Genomic DNA, 21,749 nt, shown 5'->3' with positions numbered 1-21,749 from the left:
AAAAAGTGAAAGAAAAGTCAAAATCATATAGCACCAGGAAATACTCATAATAAAGTTAAAAAAAGGTACAAAATGCATCAAAATGGCCCCGGCACCTACAGTACTACTGTCAACACTGATATTTAGTAGTCAAGGAGACCCATAACCCACATTTGGAGCTGATATTCATTTGCCGTAAAAGTGAAAATATTGAAAAATACATAATACACTTTTAACTTGAACTCAAATTATTTATCATCAGCTGTGTAGTAAATCAATTGTGACTTACCCCCCCCCCCCCCACTTGGCCCTGTGAGCCGAGTTCTGGTTGAATTTTGGTGATGAAAAACATATTGTTCTGGTTTGTTATTGAGGTTACTTATCTTATTCAATCCCAGCCATTTTTTATGATTTTGGCCGATTTTTCAAGGCACACAGAATATTGTGTTCTTGGACTATACAGACATGGTATTTACCCAAAGAAAGATTAGACTCTCAACTTTCATCAGAAAAAAAAATTTTGTTTCTACCTTTTTCCGTTCTTTAGTAATCAGCAGTAGAACAATCGGGAAGTTTCAGGAATTTATCAGTTCTCAACATCTTTTTTCAAAAGATAGCATAACTTTTACTTTGACACAAATTTAGCTATACATATTTAGCCAAAATATTCTAAACAACAATGCCACGACATAAACAACACAAAAAAAATAGATTTATAAATATAACACCACTTCGGTTTCTTCCCACATTCCAAAAACATGCTAGGTTAATTGGCGACTCCGAATTGTCCATAGGTATGAATGTGAGTGTGAATGGTTGTTTGTCTATATGTGCCCTGTGATTGGCTGGCGACCCTTGTGAGGAAAAGCGGTAGAAAATGAATGAATGAAATATAACACCATAAAATATTTCACAATTGTGTGCATGAAAATTGGTTGAAATTTACCTTCAATGAATAACTTCCTTCACACAACACGATGAAATAGATGGCTTTTCACTTCCTGATTGCTGCGTAGCATATATATTTAAACAGGAAAGATGCATCCTGAGTTCTTATAAAATGCACTTCTGCCACCATGTGGTCATTTTCAACATCACCTCACCTCTCGCACACAAAAAAAACCATAAAAGATATAAGTACATCTTTGGGATCAAATGAGTTAACTATAGTTTGGCTTCTCAAAACAATCCAACCAGAACTGGGCTCACAGGACCAAGTGGGGGGGTAAGTCAAAGTTGATGGACTACACTGCTGATGGTGATATCATTTGATGTCCAAAAATCCCAACTACCCCTTTACGGCGTCAGAGAGCGATGTTTACCTACTGTATGTATGTATTGTCTTACGTCTGCACCAGTTGTCTTCCGTCACATGTAAACTGATCATTCATTGGCGGAAATCTTCACAAGGTTAAAAAAACACAACATCACACACTTGACATCTCAGGTTAGGAGTTTAATACCTGTGTTTTTCCTCATCATTGAGATTTCGCACCTCGGCTCACAGTCAACCTCAAAGCCTCACGACACCAACAGAAGAGACAAGCTGCACTTATATATAGTATATATATATATATATATATAAAAAAGAAGAAATAAAGTTTTTTTTGAGTACAATTACAATAGCCAATGCTTTGGATTTTTTTTTCTTTTACATTTGCATTTTTTTTAAAATATGAAACGTTGTCGAATCACAGAAATGCATTGCAGTTAGCGTCACAGCGATAGAAAATTCACAAGGAGACATACGTCGAATGTGCTGAAAAAGACCACTTCCACATGAGCGAGGGCCTGATTGTCATAGTGTTTGTATTACTGATTGCCAAGATGTAGGAGGAGGTGATGGAGTGTCTCTGAACTGTAACTGACCTGCGTGGATGCTGATCATCTCTCAGAGCAGGAGCAACATCAAGCCTTAGCAACAGTTTTTTTTCCATGAACAGCACGACACCACAGACACTGGAACCAGAACCAGTTGTAAGAGGCCAGGGGTTGAGAAGGCAGTGGTCCTCGTGTGCGGCGGGCAGCGTTCCTCACAATTTCATGAGCATGAAAATGCGCTCAGTGTAGCAAAGGATGATCCTTACGAGTAGATGGACCAATAGATGATGTTGAAGAGGATGTAAGCCCCGGGAAAGACGACCCGCGAGTACTTGTCTATGGCGTGGGTGTCGATCCAAATGTTCACGTAGCCCCTGGTGGGCTTCACCTGGCCTGTGAGTTGAGGATCGTTCAGCGCCACCTGAGCCAGAATCCGCTCCTGCCGCCCGCCGTTCTCTGGCATGCCGTAATTCCCCGTAGTGTTGACATCCATGGTGCCGTATCCGGTGATCATTGGGTCGATCATCATGTCGTCCGGGTTGCCGATGCCACACGTGCAGGGCAGCTGGGCAGACAAAATGATGATTTTATTCATGTTCAATCAGGGCCCATAAATAGGGATGTTTGTGATGGAAATGTTCCTTGGGGGCCGCGTGGGTGATTGGCTCCATATGCCGCAGCATTTGCCAGATGAAAAATAGTACGGTAATATAAGCAAGATTCGCCAGTCATCAGCCATAACCCCGAGACAGGCTTAAAATGATGCAATTTAACAACATAGTCATTGCAAATGAAGATAATATATTATTCTTGGTTGTGTAATATTTAAACTGTCATTACATTAACCCTGTACGATATTAATTTGTATATATATATATATAAGTCACACTTTTTTTCATAGGTTGGCTGTTCCTGCGACTTATACTCCAGAGCGACTTATAAATGAAAAAACTGTTTATGTTACATAAACACAGGACACCTTTTCTGTTCATGTTTATTGCGACTTATGTATGTTTTTTTTCTACCTAATTATGCATTTTTGGCCTTGTGCGACTTATACTCCAGTGCTTTTGGCATTGTGCGACTTATACTCCAGTGCGACTTATGTATGTTTTTTTCTACCTAATTATGCATTTTTGGCCTTGTGCGACTTAGACTCCAGTGCGACTTATGTATGTTTTTTTTCTACCTAATTATGCATTTTTGGACTTGTGCGACTTATACTCCAGTGCTTTTGGCATTGTGCGACTTATACTCCAGTACGACTTATGTATGTTTTTTTTCTACCTAATTATGCATTTTTGGCCTTGTGCGACTTATACTCCAGTGCGACTTATGTATGTTTTTTTTCTACCTAATTATGCATTTTTGGCCTTGTGCGACTTATACTCCAGTGCTTTTGGCATTGTGCGACTTATACTCCAGTGCGACTTATGTATGTTTTTTTCTACCTAATTATGCATTTTTGGCCTTGTGCGACTTATACTCCAGTGCGACTTATGTATGTTTTTTTTCTACCTAATTATGCATTTTTGGACTTGTGCGACTTATACTCCAGTGCTTTTGGCATTGTGCGACTTATACTCCAGTGCGACTTATGTATGTTTTTTTTCTACCTAATTATGCATTTTTGGCCTTGTGCGACTTATACTCCAGTGTGACTTATGTATGTTTTTTTTCTACCTAATTATGCATTTTTGGCCTTGTGCGACTTATACTCCAGTGCGACTTACGTATGTTTTTTTTCTAACTAATTATGCATTTTTGGCCTTGTGTGACTTATAGTCCAGTGCAACTTATGTATGTTTTTTTTCTACCTAATTATGCATTTTTGGCCTTGTGCGACTTATACTCCGGAGCGACTTATGTCCAGAAAATATGGTGTGTGTATATATACACAGTGGACGAGTGGTTAGCGCACATGCCACACAGTTGGGAGACCCAAATTCGATTCCACCCTTGGGCATCCCTGTGTGGAGTTTGCATGTTCTCCCCGTGCATGCGTGGGCAGCAGCTCAACTTTGAGCCCCCCCTTCCTTGGATGACTGAGCTCCTCAGGGTGAGTCTAGCCACCCTACAAAGGAAACTCATTTCAGCCGCTTGTATCCGTGATCTTGTTTTTTCGGTCACGACCCAAAGCTCATGACCATAGGTGAGGGTGGGAACATCAATCGATCGGTAAATTGAAAGCTTTGCCTTCCGGCTCAGCTCTCTTTTCACCACGACGGTCCGGTACAGCGACCGCATTACTGCAGACCCAGCACCGATCCGCTTATCGACCTCACACTCCAACAACTCCACACTCCCTCATTCGTGAACAAGACCGTAAAAGTGAAGTGAGAAAAAACATGTGAAATGTGATGACGCAATGAACCACTGTAGAATATCTTCTCAGATTATTGATGCATCTTTAATAACCTGCAACCTGCCGTGTAAACAAAAAAAGGGGTGCCCAGAGAGTGGTGTCCATCATTTGTGACCTACGTTTGTTTGTTATGTAAAATAAAACAGCAAAAAACGGTGGGAGCACAATGAGAAGAGAAAAAGTAGAAATTTTAATATGAATAAATCATGCTAATCTTAACATTTTAAGCCCTTTTATATCATTAATAAATATATCTAAAAACATAAAAGTAGTCCACCGAATCCTTTGACTTTTAAGAATGTGGCCTTCTGTGGAAAAAGTTTGGACACCCCAGGACTAATAACGATTAAGATACTGCTGTATTTGCAACAATTTTAGCTGCAAAAATCTAACCATACATTTGAAATCTGCCATATCACAATAATACCAAATAGGATTTAAATCTTTTTTTTTTTAGGTAAACCTCTTTGCATCTGCCCTTTTGCATTTGGCAGATGAAAAATATTAATATCCATGAGCTCAAGTCCCAGCAATAATTGGCTGTAGCCCTAAGAGAGGCTTAAAGTGATGCAATTTAGAAAATATGTATTGCAAATATGGACGTATTACATGGTATTTATAGTGGTATAGTGGGATGGTATTGTTGCAAGAGCTGTCTTCACATCTCGTGTGTCTCTATTTGCGTGAGAATTTTTTTTAATAATGTTATTTAATTAATAATAATTGTAAAAAAATGTATTACATAATTTCTATACAATTATATATCATTATTTTTTCTGTAGCATCACACGAGGCTTCAGCTCAACTCCAAAAGTGTGGCTCTGACACTTCTGACATTGAAAAATGTGATGATAACCGCAGAGCAATGACTTTATGTATTATGCATTGGTCTACATACTGTACGTCAGCACTGGAGTTTTTCCTATTGCAGTTAACTTCTTTTTACACTTCTATGGCAGTTCTGAATATTAAAATGCAACATATGATGCTGATAATTTGACCCTGGAATGGACTGTTTCAATTAGCATTGTTTCCCATAGGAGAAATACATTGAAATACAGGCAGACATTTTTTCTGTGTGTGTGTGCACACAGTAGAAGAAAAAATACTATGCAGGCAAAAAGTGTTTATGTATGTGCTCTACATACAGTAGACGCCAAGCAGATTAAACTCGTTTGCATTCACAATAAAAAACCAACATTTTCAAGCAGGAAGACGCGAAAATGAGCACCTTTTGGGAGCATTGTTGCTTCTAAATAAAAGTGCATTTTATTCATTGATTTGAATAAAACAATAACTTGTTTGCTTAAGTGCTATCAGGGAGATGATATGACAAAAGCGCTGATGGAGCTGTGGACTGTGACGGACAAAATGACAAAAAAGGTGCTTACTCTCTCCCTGAGTTTCCTCTCTTTCCTCTCCTGCACGGTGGAGAGGTAGTTGACGGCGGCGTACTCGATCACAGACAAGAAGACAAAAACAAAGCTGACCCACAGGTAGATGTCCACTGCCTTGATGTAGGACACTCGCGGCATGGAGGCATTGACCCCGGTGATGATGGTGGACATGGTGAGGACAGTGGTAATGCCTGCGGTGAGAAACACACACACAAACACTTTATGTTAAATTATGTGAGGCAGCTTGCATGGCCGTGCGTCACAGCAAGGTCAGACAGGAAATAAATATACAGGACAGGATGTTGTGCCTGCAGGCATCTTCTCTGGCATGCCTTCGGGTACGGACCGTCACATTAGGACTTTAATAAACTGCATTTTATTTCCTATTGTGTAGAAGGCACATGTGTACAAGTGTTGAAGACCCCATCAACAATAGAAGCCACTGATGCCACATAGTAAATAACTTTACTTTTACCGAGGATCTAGGGATGTTCTGATCACGTTTTTTTTTAATCCATGAGTGAAATCATCCAATACAGATAGCAATACTAATCACATACATGAAGTATAAATGTTTAAATGTATACTACTGGCTATATTAGGGCTTTTACTTTGGCCAAGGGCTACTCATTAGCTTATTTCAAGCCAAACAAATCCAATATGCTTGTTTTACCAGAACATGAACAAAATGCTGGTACCCACAACTCACCTTTTGTATTTATTTCTAGTTTTCCCACATTATTAACTGAAAACCTGAATGAAAAGCAAGTTTGCCCGCCTCTGCTGGGCCCCTCCAGTCACATCCGCTGCCGACTCCCCAACAAAATGCCGGCGCTCGTCCGTCAGCTGGGCACCACTGATGAAATCAGTGTGCACAATGCGTGTTTCGAGCAGAGTGCAAACACTCATTCGTCATGGTCCACGCGATCATTGGACAGTGCCGAAACTGACATGCATCCTCCACAGAGTTAGAAATGGTTTCAGACGGCACGCGTGTCGCACATCATTCGCAGTCCAATGCAGCCTCGCATACAACAAAAGTTCCTCCTGCACTAAAAGTGCCGTACTGAGGCGGTACTAATCCGAAAAATTTTGCCCACACTTGCAAGTACAACGAGTTGGTACCGAGGTTTTATAGCCGCTGCCTGACAAATGATCACATAGCGAGCCTCAAATTCACCACACCCCGCCAAGTAGTCACCCCCAGATTCCAAAGCGCCACCACGGTGAGACATATTTGAGGCATGTTTTGTAGGGTGCAAAACTTATATCACTCTCACAAAGACAGGAAGTCTCACACACGGCAGACATGGTTGAGCTGAATGCTGCACCGGGAGCATAGGGGATTGGCATTTTAAAGCAAGTATCGGCCGATAACGTACTTTTTCACTGATATGGTCGATGGCTGATCGATCGGTGCACACCTTAGTTTGTACCTTTCTCTGTGAAATCAAACTCTTTTTCATTAAAAGGAACCTATTGTGCCAATTTCCGGCACATTGTATTGAGTTGTGGACTCCTATAGAGCAGCTACACACAATAACCCGCATAGAAAGTTTTCTAGAGCTTCCAGATTCTGCACCTCTTCCTACAGTGTCCTTCAGACCAAAACAGCAGTCCTAAAGTTCCTCAATGCAGCAGCATAATCTCATCTAAATTCAATTACTTGCATTTATTTGCTATAGCATTGTGATGTCATGTGATTGCCAATCACACTTTGCTCTCCCTGGTGGTGTAATGATAAGTGCTTCTGCCTTTCAATGCAGATATAAAACCCATTCATGCGACCCCTGACAGAGAAGAGCTGAAAGACAGAAAAATTCTTCAGTTGGTGTTTTTTTTCTCTCTCTGGCAATTAAGATGGGTGACAGCATCTCTTTTCAATCTCATTATAGTTCATATGACAATCTGAATTTGGTGATTAAATATAAATCAGCAGCTAAATGTCACTGGCACTGGAAATGTTTTTGCAATTTATTCTGTCTTGTTTGTGCTTATCCCAGCTGTATTTTATTTGAGTGTCCTCTATGGCCTAGGTTAGTTAGTTACACAAATTGTCATGGGGGTATGGGAATAAAACTGAAAAAATATGTGCTTAATATGCACAATTGGCGTGGGCGAGTGGTTAGAGTGCAGAGCTAGGAGACCTGGGTCTGATTCCCTGCTCGGGCATCTCTGTGTGGAGTGTGCATGTACTCCGGTTTCCTCCAAAAACATTCATTTTCTACCGCTTATCCTCATGAGGGTCGCGGGGGTGCTGGAGCCTATCCCAGCCTTCCCAGACGAAAGGCGGGGTACTGGTCGCCAGCCAATCACAGGGCACATATAGACAAACAGCCATTGGAGTCGCCAATTAACCTAGCATGTTTTTGGAATGTGGGAGGAAACCGGAGTACTCGGAGAAAACCCGCACATGCAAACTGGAATTGAACCCTCGTCTCCTAGCTGTGAGGTCTGCGCGCTAACCACTCGATCACCGTGCCGCCCCTCCAAAAACATGCTAGGTTAATTGGCGACTCCAAATTGTCCATAGGTATGAATGTGAGTGTGAATGGTTGTTTGTCTATATGTGCCCTGTGATTGGCTGGCCACCAGTCCAGGGTGTACCCCGCCTCTTGCTCAAAGTCAGCTGGGATAGGCTCCAGCATACCCCACAGTGAGGATAAGCAGTAGAAAATGAATGAATACACAGTTGGTATTGTTGAAAAGGTACATGACTGTGAAACCTTTTCTCTATTGGCATTAGAGCTACCACAGAATACAGAAGTGTGAAGAAGACTGGACCGGGTCCTACCTAGAGGGACTCTGGCAGGGACGGCCCTACGATCAATCCAGAAGGACACCCAGGACAACATGACCATGAGCGTAGCAGGGAAGTACGTCTGCAGCAAGAAGAAGAAGATGTGACGCCGCAGGGTGAAGTGGATGTACAAGCGGTTGTACCAGCCTGGCAAGAAGAAACACCTTGGTTAGACACACACACACACACACACATGCATATATTTGCACTGTGTTCCAGCAGCTGATGTCACATGAAACCACTCGAAAAAAAAAATGTCTCCTTCTATTTCTGGAGAGGGAAGATAGCACACAAAATCCTTTTAGAACTTCTGAGGCTCTTCTGAGAAAAATGTGCTCTTGGAGAAGTGCTACAGGGCCTTCAAAGCGCTGCACACGTTGTTCATTTGGCATCACTAGGGAGATTAAATATTAGCACAGTCCTCCGGGCGGGTTATATACGAGGAACTTAGTTTTCATTTAGTCTGATCCCCCTTGTGGAATAGACTCGGAAAGCAAAAATTGAGTGAAATTGAAATTATAATGTGATTGTGAATGCTCATATTTGAATTTAACACGCTGGAGAAGATTACCTGTGCTGCTGTAGAAAGCCAGCTTGGTGGTGGTGTGAAATTTCTGGATGAGGAACTGGGACAGCGAGATTCTGTCATCCGTATTCAAGGATTCATTTCCTTTCTTCCAGTAAAGCATCAGGTCATCATCGGTGTAGGCATCTGTGAAGGTGGGATCGCGTGGTGGATGATCAGATTATTCTCATCGAAAGCAATATTGCATCATTGAATTTACTCCACACTAGTATATATGTACACTCTAAAAAGTGATTCAGAGTATCTGTTGACACCACTTTATTTAATACATAAATGCAATGTAAAAAAATGTAATTAATTGATTTAGATAAACTTTCTAAGTTGCTAACTTTATTTTTTAAGTTATGTTCAAATAATAATGTTATGTTATATATAAAGTTGCCATGACTTAATAAAATTAGCTTGGTAACATAATACACACACACACACATATATATATATATATATACGTATATATATATATAGTTACTGCTACTTAAAAAGCTGTGTGCATTGTTATTATAATTAAGTAGACAACAAATTAAACTACTTTGAATAAAATGATTAAGTCAGTTGACTTAACATATTTTTTCGAGTTACGAACTTGTCCCTATGAAAATAATTATTCAGTAAGCATTACTTAAAATAAGCTTTGAGTGAAGAGGAAACGCTAATTTGTGCAACTGCAATATTGTTTGTTGGTTCAAAGCAATTTCAAATGAAGTTGTCATAACTAAGAAAGATTAATGGAAACTGTTGCGTTGATTTTTTTTGTTGAGGCTAAACGTTTATTTTTCGAGCGTATGTGAGATACTAGTTAAGTATTCAATGTACATATATATGAGTTCTAGTATTGATATCACAAATGTACGCAGTGAGAATGATGAGAGAAACTGTAAGCTTATTAACAGAGAGAACAAAATGATTGGGAGCGTGATGTCCGCCCGTGGTCAAATCCAACCAGTCTCCATATGTGATGTACTCACAGCTCTCGATCTCTAATGAGCATGTTTGGGTGTCCAGAGGGAAGCGGCTGAGGTCCATGTTGCACATAGCGGTGACTGTGACCCTAATTTATGAAAGAACAGAGACAAAAAAAAGCACAACATGTCAGATAGAGTGTGTGTAGAACTGTCTGATATGTAAACACAAAGAGTGACCAGTGATTGACATGTGAGACTGACCAATGACTGCATGAGCAGTGATACAAAGCACACTATTGACTGTGTAGAAGGTATCATCAGTCCTTATAATATATTATTTATATTATATTATAATATAATATAATATAAGGGCGGCACGGCGGTATAGTGGTTAGTGCGCAGACCTCACAGCTAGGAGACCAGGGTTCAATTCCCGCCCTCGGCCATCTCTGTGTGGAGTTTGCATGTTCTCCCCGTGCATGTGTGGGTTTTCTCCGGGTACTCCGGTTTCCTCCCACATTCCAAAAACATGCTAGGTTAATTGGCGACTCCAAATTGTCCATAGGTATGAATGTGAGTGTGAATGGTTGTTTGTCTATATGTGCCCTGTGATTGGCTGGCGACCAGTCCAGGGTGTACCCCGCCTCTCGCCCGAAGACAGCTGGGATAGCCGCGACCCTCGTGAGGAAAAAGTGGTAGAAAATGAATGAATGAATAATATAATATATATATAATATCCCACATTCCAAATACATGCTTGGTTAATTAGCGACTCCAAATTGTCCATAGGTATGAATGTGAGTGTGAATGGTTGTTTGTCTATATGTGCAGCTGGGATAGGCTCCAGCACACCCCGCGACCCTCGTGAGGAAAAGCGATAGAAAATGAATGAATGCTTTGCTTCTTGTTTTTAATATTTTAATATCTATTTTACTATTTAAATTCTTAAATGATCTTTTAATTTTGGATTAAATCCAATTTGTACCTTTTATTTATTGTATTTTATTTTCACTTTTTATTTTACTAGTCTGTGCAGCACTTTCGGAAACTCTGTTTATAAAATGTGCTATATAAATAAAGTGGATTGGATTGGAACCACAACAATATGCATATTTATAATATTCTAAGCTCACAATGACGTGTTTGCTGCTGCGTTTACCTGAGGCTATACAGCACGTTGCCGTCTGGATAAACCCTCAACATGACGTTGTCCGTAGTGGTGTCATGTATGAAAGAGCGCTTGGAGTGCACAAAGAACATGTCTGGAACCCAAATCTTCTTCACCAGGCGACTGTCAAATGTCATGCTCTGGTTGTTGGTGCTGGGGAATGCCAGGCGCTCGTCCTTCCAGTAGTGGCGTAGATAGAGCGTCATGGTGAAGTCCTACAGGAGGACAGCATATAATAATTACCTTGGGATGATCCATATTGGCTACCTTAGGGGTGCTGATATTGGTAGCTGCTTTTCATGGTTGCCCACATTGTGTAATGAGTGCTTTTATGCTTCTTTTACTGTGTTTCCTCTGGATGCATTTTACAAAGAAACATTGTTTTGTGCATAATAGGACAAACTATGCAATATGCAAAATAAGTTATAGAAAAAAGTGCCATATTTATTGCAAACATTTAGGCTCAACAAATTTTTAAAAAATCCTGACCAATAGTCAACTACAGTAACAGTAGCAGCAATGATATAATTTTGAAAGCTGCACATTTCACATGGCACAAACACCCACACAAGAGCAAAGTAAAGTGCAAAACATGAAACTCTGGACTAATACAATCAGTCAATTTACACACTGGGTTTACTTGAGTAGTTTTTTTTTTTTTTTTTTTAACAGTCGCTTATTATTTTGCTACATTGTTGCTCAGGTGCATTTTCCTGGGATTTGATATTATGGTAATGTAATGGTTTAATTTTATTTCAACATGCATACATGGAATACATAACATAATTCAATTCACATTTCCACATGACCAAATAATCCTACCCCCCTCCCCCCATCTACATCTGTTGTAGTGCATGCATTATTATTATTAATTACATTAGAAGTATTGAATAATGACCCCTTACTCATGTATACTGTGTGATGTTCTTATTTCTAAATTACTGTATGGTATGGTATTTATAGGTTAGCACATGGTTTGTCTGGTATCAGGCCCAGTATCATGCCCCCTTCGGTCTCAGGTTGATACTGGCATTAAATGTATACCAGACAAACCATGTGATGATCTTATTATCATATACTATTTAATGAAAAGACTATTTTATTTCAAGACATTTTCCAGTTTATTACATGTGTCTGAACTGTTCGCCTTCATGGAAGTTTAGCTTTCATTTTTTTCATCATGTAACGTGGCAGCGAGTTGAATTTTGACTGGAGGGAATCAGGCTCGTATTTATCCCCATTTTGTTTTCTGATAGCTAAGATGAACATAGATATGTATTTGTCTAACTCAGGTGGGGGAATACTTTCTACTAGTCTTCATTTGTTCTTGAAGTTTGAGCCATTCAGAAAAGAGCTTTAGGTCACTTTTTTCTGGCTTGTATTCGCATTTTTATTTTTTTCGAGTGTTCTCCCCATTAATGGTCATTAAATGTTCCATTTCTAATATTCTGTTTGCTATTTTCCCAATTTGTCTTTCGCCCGGAGTGCCAACCGCCAACATGTTGACAGAGCACAGACGGCAGCAAAACAAACGCTGTGTGTACATGCTAGTGCACTGTTCTCTGATTGGTTGTTTCACGGGCCTGATACCAAAACAGCGCGCTCTGAGTGGACAGCTGGACATGGTTAAACTCTGTATTTTATCAGTATCACTGCATCTTAGCCTTTTCCCGTATCATTCATGGGTGGTTTCTAGAGTATAGGGCCAATTAATGTTGTAGTATGTGATAATTTTAGGTTATCACATGGTTTGTCTGGTATCAGGCCAGGTATCATGCCCCCAAGTGTCAGTATCAGCCTGAGACCGGAGGCATGATACTAGGCCTGATACCAGACAAACTATGTGATGATCTTATTATCACATACCATTTAATCATGAGCTTATTATCACATACTATTTAATCAAAAGACCATTTTGTTTCCAGAAAATGTTCAGTTTATTACATGTATTACATCTAAACAGTGTAAACACAACAATTGCCAAAATATTTCAACAATATTTTATCAACAGTTTTATTTTTCAATGTCTGACAATTAAAGTTGCATTAATCAAGTTCGGGTTTTTTGGTGACTGGAGAAGCAGTAGGAATATTTATAGTGTGTGTTCACGCTCGTGCGCTGTTGTTTCACGGGCACGATACCAGAGCAGTGCGCTCTGAGTGGACAGCTACGGGGGCTGATACTGGACATGGTTAAACTCTTTATTTTATCAGTATCACTACCCTGGGCTTTGACACAGTATCATTTCGGCCTTTTCCCGTATCATTCATGGGCGCTTTCTAGGGTACAGGGCCAATTAATACTGTAGTATGTGATAAGGTATGGTATGGTATGGGGCGCAATTTGATTAGGTCTCACTCGCACAACAATTTGATACCGATATACTCCGATATCTCATTTTTATGCATGTATCAGCTGATATATATTATTATCTCCAATACATACAGTAAATATGTTTATTGATGTGCTTGCAGTTCCCACTCACCATGTCCACCTCAGAGATGGTGTCCAAACTTTCCACCTGAACATCTACTCCGACAGGAATGGGAGGACCTGCAATACAGCTCATTAGTAAGTAGTAGCAGTGAATGCAACATACTTTACAATGTGACTGACTCAGTCGAGCCCGAGTTTGTACAGTACATGTGACCTATTTCTGCTTTTTTGACTCAGCAACATCATCCTCCGATAAGTGCATGGACACAATTAGGTCGCAATAATGGATCAAAATTGATGCGGCGGCAGAGATAAAAATCCAGCGTGCTCTTCCACTTTCCGTAGGACATGCAGATAAAATGTGATGCGGCGAAATGTGATTTTTGCGTGATGAGTCATGGCTACACTCAACAGCATGAAAGAAAGCTCTCATAGCAACGGTAAGAGACACTTTTTAGGGCCCACTTGAGAACAAACACAAAAGCTGTATTAAAAATTCAGCAAAAACGTAGCATTACTATCAAAGTCGAAATTTTCTTACAATGGATGTGTTTCTGCAGACGTACCCAATAAAGTGACTAATGAGTCTATATTCAATAAATACACACGCTAGTTCAGTCTACTATACATCAGATCACTCTTGGGTAGAGTGAGTGCTAGACGAGATGTCGATGTAAAGAACTCAGCCTTCGGTTTGCCTTGACAACGTCATTAAGCACAACAAGAGCTCCTCTTACACAACACTTTGCGTCTCTGATCGGTGACAATAGCACACATTTTGCAACAAACAGTCATTAATTTCTCCGCTGACCTCCGAAGGCAGGCCTCATGGTGAAGTCGTGGTCGTCTATTCTGAGGAGCTGCTCCGACTTGGTCATTAGGGACTTGGTCATGTCAGGGCTTCTCTTGTAGATTGGGCTGCGGATCGAAGCACAATTTATACAATTTCCTTTTTAGATTAATCCCTAAAGCGGGTCTAAACAAACTAAAATGTCTTTGACTCACCTTCCTGTTTTGTGACCTGAACCTCCATCCATTCCTGTTTCTCTTCGAGACCTAATGATGGACATGGACAAGTATGTAAAAGTGCAACCTCCAAATAACAGTTGACCAATTTGGAGTTCAACCGAGTTTGTCTGTAATGTATAATTCCAGAGTCAAGCAAAACTTTGGAATGAAAAAATATCACACATAATGTCACACATTTTTATGCTGCTCTTAAAGTGGGGTGACAATGATTGTGTGATGATAACCATAGAACCGTAATTAAAGCATATTGTGGCCCTTAATGCAATATATTCATTCATTTATTCATTTTCTACCGCTTATCCTCACGAGGGTCGCGGACGTGCTGGAGCCTATCCCAGCTGTCTTTGGACGAGAGGCGCGGTACACTCTGCACTCAAAAAAGAAACGTTTAGCCTCAACAAAAAAAATCAACGCAACAATTTCCATTAGTCTTTCTTAGTTATGACAACTTAATTTGAAATTGCTTTGAACCAACAAACAATATTGCATTGCACGAATTAGCTTTTCCTCTTCACTCAAAGCTTATTTTAAGTAATGCTTACTGAATAATTGTTTTTAAATAAAAAAGAATAATAAAGTTTTTAAGTTTGTAACTCAAAAAAATATGTTATGTCAACTGACTTAATCACTTTATTCAAAGTAGTTTAATTTGTTATATATATATATATATATATATATATATATAAAATTTGCAAAATAAAATAAATAAATAATATTTGAGTGTATGTGACATGCTAAATTAAGTTCATGTAATAGCCAACATTATTATTTGAACATAACTTAAAAAATAAAGTTAGCAACTTAGAAAGTTTATCTAAATCAATTAATTACATTTTTTTACATTGCATTTATGTATTAAATAAAGTGGTGTCAACAGATACTCTGAATTACTTTTCAGAGTGTGGACTGGTTGCCAGCCAATCACAGGGCACATATAGACAAACAACCATTCACACTCACATTCATACCTATGGACAATTTGGAGTGGCCAATTAACCTAGCATGTTTTTGGAATGTGGGAGGAAACCGGAGTACCCGGAGAAAACCCACGCATGCACGGGGAGAACATGCAAACTCCACACAGAGATAGCTGAGGGTGGAATCGAACTCCTAGCCTGCGCACTAACCACTCCTTTATCGTGCAGTTTTAATGCAATATGTTAATAATATAAAATATGATGATAATACAGGCTGTGGCGAGTGGTTACCGCGCAGACCTCACAGCTAGGAGACCCGAGTTCAATCCCACCCTTGGCGTTTGCATCTTCTCCCCGTGCATGCGTGGGTTTTCTCCGGGTACTCCGGTTTCCTCCCACATTCCAAAAACATGCTAGGTTAATTGGTGACTCCAAATTGTCCATAGGTATGAATGTGAGTGTGAATGGTTGTTTGTCTATATGTGCCCTGTGATTGGCTGGCGACCAGTCCAGGGTGTACCCCGCTTCTTGCCCGAAGACAGCTGGGATAGGCTCCAGCATACCCGCGCGAATGATGATCATACAATAACGAGGAGGTCCTCGGTTTCCATCATATTATGTTAAAAGTGTGTTGACGTCACATATTTCGAACAAGAAAAAGGTCTTCCCTTCCTATGTGGGAAGCGTGGACTCAAGCGAGGGCTTCTTTGATTATTTGTTTTGGAGCGGTATCCCAAGACATTTGTTTTAATTTGTGTTTCTGTAAAAAATAATAATTAGTTGTCAAACAACAGATAAAATACACAAAGTATACTGTCACTCATAGTAACACATGGCATTTACATTACAGTAATAACAGGGGACCTTCCCAGTGTGTGTACATAGTACGCAAAATGTGACGTTACGTTGCTCTAGAGCCTGCAAATCTATAATATATCGACTTATAGACAGCTTTACAATCTGATTTTCTAACGTTAGGATTGCCGCGTCCTCAAGGAGATGTATAGGCTGTGATTACAGTACATCACACACACTTAAAATGAAAGCACCAATCACACACAGGTCAAAAGGGCAAGTCTTTTGAATCGAGGCATGTCTTCTATGGTGTGACTTTTCCAGAGACGTGCCTTTCTGAACATTCATCACTTAGCCGGCTTTCGTCAGACCACCAGCGGCACGAGGGAGAGAAAAGATGAATTCCAAGCTCCCTTTAAAATGGATTAATGGAGTAGAGCATGTTGTGACAGACAGAGACAAATCCCTCTGACAAGCACAGACATGCATAAAGAAAACAGCACAGAGGCATAAGCAAAGAAAGAAAAAGAGAAGGGAGGGGGGGTGGAAAAGGAAATAAGAGCAAATGATGGCTGCTGGCTGTACTGATGGCCGATGGGTGCTACTCGTCTGCATCCATCCAGCAGCTGGTTCCTAATCCTCTTGGCAGAAATGATGCTCCAATCCCCTCTCGGACTGTCATCAGAACACAGCTGACTGTCTGTCTGCACTCTGCTTTACCTCTGCTGTTTGCAGCATCACTTATATAGGAAGACTTGAACATGTAGAATGGATCATTCCTCTGCTTTCTACTTCAAGCCCTGCCTAAAAGCTTGTGGGGGGTGGTTTCTGGCGCTGTCCTACCGAGATTTCCCTTCTTAAGGCAGAGAGTAAGGGGAAGAAAATCAAAGTAACAGTAAAAAAAAAACACCCACAACCTCTCAGCGGCGGCATGTTTTTGTAATTTCACACTCTGGGAGGAGGCGTTAAGCGACAGGGAGATGTTTTCCTCCGTGGGGAAAATGCTGCGGGCCATCAGGATGAACACGACAGTGAAACCAATAAAGACAAACGACTCTGAAGTCGTAGAATTCCAAATTCTACTCGGCTTTTCTGAAGAAATACCGCTTTAAAGTTGTTGCCGTATGTGAGACATCTCGTGAGAATTCAGCTCAGTGAGCATGTAAAGCAATTATTGGTTTATGTTTCATGTCACAACCACTTGTATTCAAACGACTGGGTCTGCCACACTATGATGGAAGTAAGAAGTACTGTGTTAATCGTTTATTTTGTTGAAATTAATTGTATTTTCAGAATATGCATATAAACAACAAGCTCAGAGCCAAACCCCTTTGGACACTTTTACCGCAAAAAGGGAAAATGTGATGACAATCATTCATTCAGTCATTCATTTTCTACCGCTTTTCCTCACGAGGGTCGCGGGGGTGCTGGAGCCTATCCCAGCTGTCTTTGGGTGAGAGGCGGGGTACACCCTGGGCTGGTCGCCAGCCAATCACAGGGCACATATAGACAAACAACCATTCACACTCACATTCATACCTATGGACAATTTGGAGTCGCCAATTAACCTAGCATGTTTTTGGAATGTGGGAGGAAACCGGAGTACCCGGAGAAAACCCACGCATGCACGGGGAGAACATGCAAACTCCACACAGAGATGGCCGAGGGTGGAATTGAACCTAGCTGTGAGGTCTGCACGCTAACCACTAGACCGCCGTTCCGCCTTGATGACAATCATTGAAAATGAAATTGAACTTCCTGCAACAAAGCTATTGTGTCACATGTCGCTGTCATGGCTGCTCAGTACAACATGGCCGTTGTATGTATATTTATAATTGTATCTTTACACAAGTGATGACGTGCTCACAAAGCAACCAGCTTAATATATCTACAGTTTGGAATTATTTCCAACTTTAGTCCTTGGTTTGTAAATGTTCTATTTTCAATGATTGTAAGGTTTTGCTCTTTGGATGTAAAGCGGTTCCACCTAAATAGACTCACTATTAATATTATTCATTCATTCATTCATTCATTTTCTACCGCTTTTTCCTCACGAGGGTCACGGGGGTTGCTGGAGCCTATCCCAGCTGTCTTCGGGCGAGAGGCGGGGTACACCCTGGACTGGTCATTAATATTATTATACTAATATTATATACAAATATAACATTTTACTAATATTATTATACTATTAATACTCACTACTAATGACAAACGGCCACTTCTGCACAATCTTTCCAGCCACATCGCGCCTTCACAAACCTAAAGTCCAACCTGTCATGTAGAATATGACCTAAAGGGGTGAGTAACAACGTCTTCTTTCAGTGCTTCCAATCTAATTCTAATCATGTCAGGCAGAATTAAAGTCAAAGTCACATGCAAGTTTTGGCACTTTTTCTATGCATGTACAATATTGCATGTTGCGATATTTGTGTTATTTCACACAGTCTGTATTCATTTGCAAAATGTTTGTTAGGTGACATCAGTATCGTTAAAGAAGTGCTGGATGGTATCAGGAAGAAAGCCAGTATTGAGCACAATTTATTATTTTAGGAAAGAATGTTTAACTTATTTTTATACTTATATGAATATTAACAATGTGAATATTGCCTCCGAAGCCCCTGTGACAGTTTGACCCTGGAATGGATTATTTTCATTAGTTCCTATCAGAAAATTGATATAAACAAATCCAAGACACATATTGTGTCTGACCTAAGAGGTTCTCCATTCATTCATTCAATATATTTTCTATGCCGCTTATCCTCACAAGGGTCATTGGTATGCTGGAGTTTATCCCAGCTGACTTCGGGGGAGAGGCGGGGTACACCCTGGACTGGTGGCCAGCCAATCACAGGGCACATATAGACAAACAACCATTCACACTCACATTCATACCTATGGACAATTTGGAGTCGCACAGGGAGAATATACAAACTCCCAAACACCCAAGCGGAGAATCAAACCCAGTTGTTCCCGATCACCTGACTGTGTGTCTTACATGCTAACCACTCGTTCACCGTTCGGCCCCTTTAGAGGTTCTACTGTAATTTTAAAAAAAAAACTAAGTGTGACAGCAAGATTGATAACAAGAGTCTGCAGGGATTATGTCTTTCAATCGAGTTTGTGCAGATAGATGATTGTTCTCCTTCTTCTACTTAACAAGTACCAATCAGCCCGGAGATGATTAGTGACAAAATACTCCACGCTCCCAAATGACCCGAGGCACTTTTATTGCGCCTGATGATGCTTATGAGGAGAGAACGGATCAGCCGTTTAATGTCTCTGATCTATGATCTATGATCCCTGCAACAACAGCTGGACAAGTGATAGTGTATCTAAAGGCGGTGGGATTATGATATGATGGGCTTTGCTGTCGACCTTTTGCGAACATCTTATCATGTTCAGAAGGAACTAATCAGAACCCCATTGGTTGGCCGCAGGCTACGACTAAAGCTTGAGTGGGTATTTGTGTGAGAAAATAATCCGAACGATAAAAAGATGGGAAGTTTCGCTTTTTTACAGTCCAAATTATAGGAGACATTTTTTTTATTTTTAGAATTCTAATAAATGATTATAAATATTAACCAAAGGAATGAAGACCAAACAAAATAATTTTCTTCATCAAACCGATGGATCTAGAATTAACCACAAATCCATTAATTTGCTACTCCAGATAATTAATCATGAAGCGTTCATTGAGATGAAATTCCCAGCATCTTGACTAAGAAGGAGGAATTGTAATGGAATTACAGCAAAAGCAGTAATCCTATTTATATTAATGAGGCAACAATTAGCATACAGGGTCAGCAGGAAGTGACCACCAGGGGACAAAAAGGCTGGCTCACTGGCCTGCGGCGGTTGTGGGGCAAAAGTATTCTGCAGTGGTACATAAATAGATGTGGGGATTTAGGTCTCCCTTGCGCTTCAATCTGTTGTATGAAAAAAAAAATCCCAAACAGGAGGAGGGGGGGGGGTGAGGTAGCGCACAGGTGACACAGGAAACACCGGCCCACATCCTGTAACTCGAACCTGCAACAAGCAGTGATTTGGTAGTTTGTACCTGCTTTGTTTGAAGGTCTCCAGCTTGTGACCCCGCGACCGAGTCGTCTTCCCAGCGGCGCCCGCCAGGAAAAAGCACAGGTAGAACACAAAAGCAGTATCCATCCGCATGGCTCACAATACCCGGAGGACAGACCTCGACCAGTCAGTCAGAACGCACTGCTCCCCTCCTGGGATCCAACTACTTCCTCGGGCATTCCCATCAGCCAGCGTCTGAGCTCCTACGTTGGGAGAAAAAAAAAACAAAAAACAAGCGACGCTACACTGGGTTATTCTATACGGGCCAAGTGGAAAACATCCTACGTCCTCCGGTGCTTAATCTCCACAGTGGGAAAAGCAATTTTGACTAAACCCATAAATCCTTCAGCGTCAGATGGTGCAGATTTGATCCCTGCAGCGAGCGAGCGGCGGATGCGCCTGCCTCTCTGCTGCACTCACTGATGTGCTCTACTCTACTTTGCACCGCCCAGAAACACCAATTCCCACAATGATGCGGCGTGCTCGCGTGGAAGGTCAACACTTTAGAGATGCACACTCACACAGGTTGGTGAGAGGGGATGGGGATGGAAGGTAGATGTAGAGGAGGGGGGGGGGGGATTGATGCTGATGTGAAAGGTTTTTTAACTCCTAGCCAGCCTCGCATGAGAAAATGCTGTAGTTGTGATGCATTATTCTCATTAAACAAAGGTTATTGTTATTGTGTTTTTGCACTAAATCACAAAATTCACAGTGTTTCAATAATAACATGATACATTTAAATTTTTTTAAAACCGAGAAAAGCGAGAAAAAAGTTACAATGTTATGACAAAATAAAGTCTGAATTTTGCAAGAAACAAATGTTTAAATATTACAATAAAAAAGGCCGGACTATTATGAAGAAAAAGCTATGAAAAACATTCTAAAACTGTTTTATTGACAAATGTATTTATTAGGCTGCATGGTGGACGAGTGGTTAGCGCGCAGACCTCACAGCTAGGAGACCAGGGTTCAATTCCACCCTCGGCCATCTCTGTGTGGAGTTTGCATGTTCTCCCCGTGAATGTGTGGGTTTTCTCCGGGTACTCCGGTTTCCTCCCACATTCCAAAAACATGCTAGGTTAATTGGCGACTCCAAATTGTCCATAGGTATGAATGTGAGTGTGAATGGTTGTTTGTTTATATGTGCCCTGTGATTGGCTGGCGACCAGTTGTTGGTGTCAACAACCTCGTGAGGAAAAGCGGTAGAAAATGAATGAATGAATTTATTTATTAACTGAGTGTCTTACACAAGTAGATTTGAGAGAAACTTATTGGTTGATGCCTAAAAAAATAACATTATAAAAATAAATGAATAATCAATAAATCTTTTAACAGAGTGAGTGACTACAAGTAGTTTATAGAAATAAGGCTTTGTTAAACTATCCATCGAGGAGTGGACTGTCAGGTTCATTTTAGCACAGACCTGCCAATATGTACACATTTTGAGTACTCAACATGCAATTTGACTCTTGAATATTCT

General features: G+C 40.5%; 1 protein-coding gene across 1 annotated transcript; it reads right to left on the bottom strand.

Annotated features, from left to right (window-relative positions):
* Window positions 1-1,420: 1,420 nt before the first annotated feature.
* On the bottom strand, window positions 1,421-20,737 carry LOC131140525 (gamma-aminobutyric acid receptor subunit rho-1-like). Its single transcript, XM_058091027.2, has 10 exons — window positions 20,253-20,737; window positions 14,460-14,510; window positions 14,266-14,372; window positions 13,504-13,571; window positions 11,010-11,233; window positions 9,914-9,996; window positions 8,934-9,074; window positions 8,357-8,509; window positions 5,557-5,753; window positions 1,421-2,365 (listed from the first exon to the last, which is right to left on the bottom strand). Exons 1-10 carry the CDS (start codon window positions 20,360-20,362, stop codon window positions 2,063-2,065), a joined length of 1,437 nt encoding a protein of 478 aa, XP_057947010.2. The 5' UTR covers window positions 20,363-20,737; the 3' UTR covers window positions 1,421-2,062.
* Window positions 20,738-21,749: the final 1,012 nt, after the last annotated feature.

The sequence above is a fragment of the Doryrhamphus excisus genome, linkage group LG14, assembly GCF_037039965.1.
Source record: "Doryrhamphus excisus strain RoL-2023G ecotype Guam linkage group LG14, RoL_Dexc_Guam_v1.1, whole genome shotgun sequence".
Classification (NCBI taxonomy): Eukaryota; Metazoa; Chordata; class Actinopteri; order Syngnathiformes; family Syngnathidae; genus Doryrhamphus; species Doryrhamphus excisus.
The sequence above is the reverse complement of the archived record's forward strand: the minus strand, read 5'-3'. Positions and strand labels throughout refer to the sequence as shown.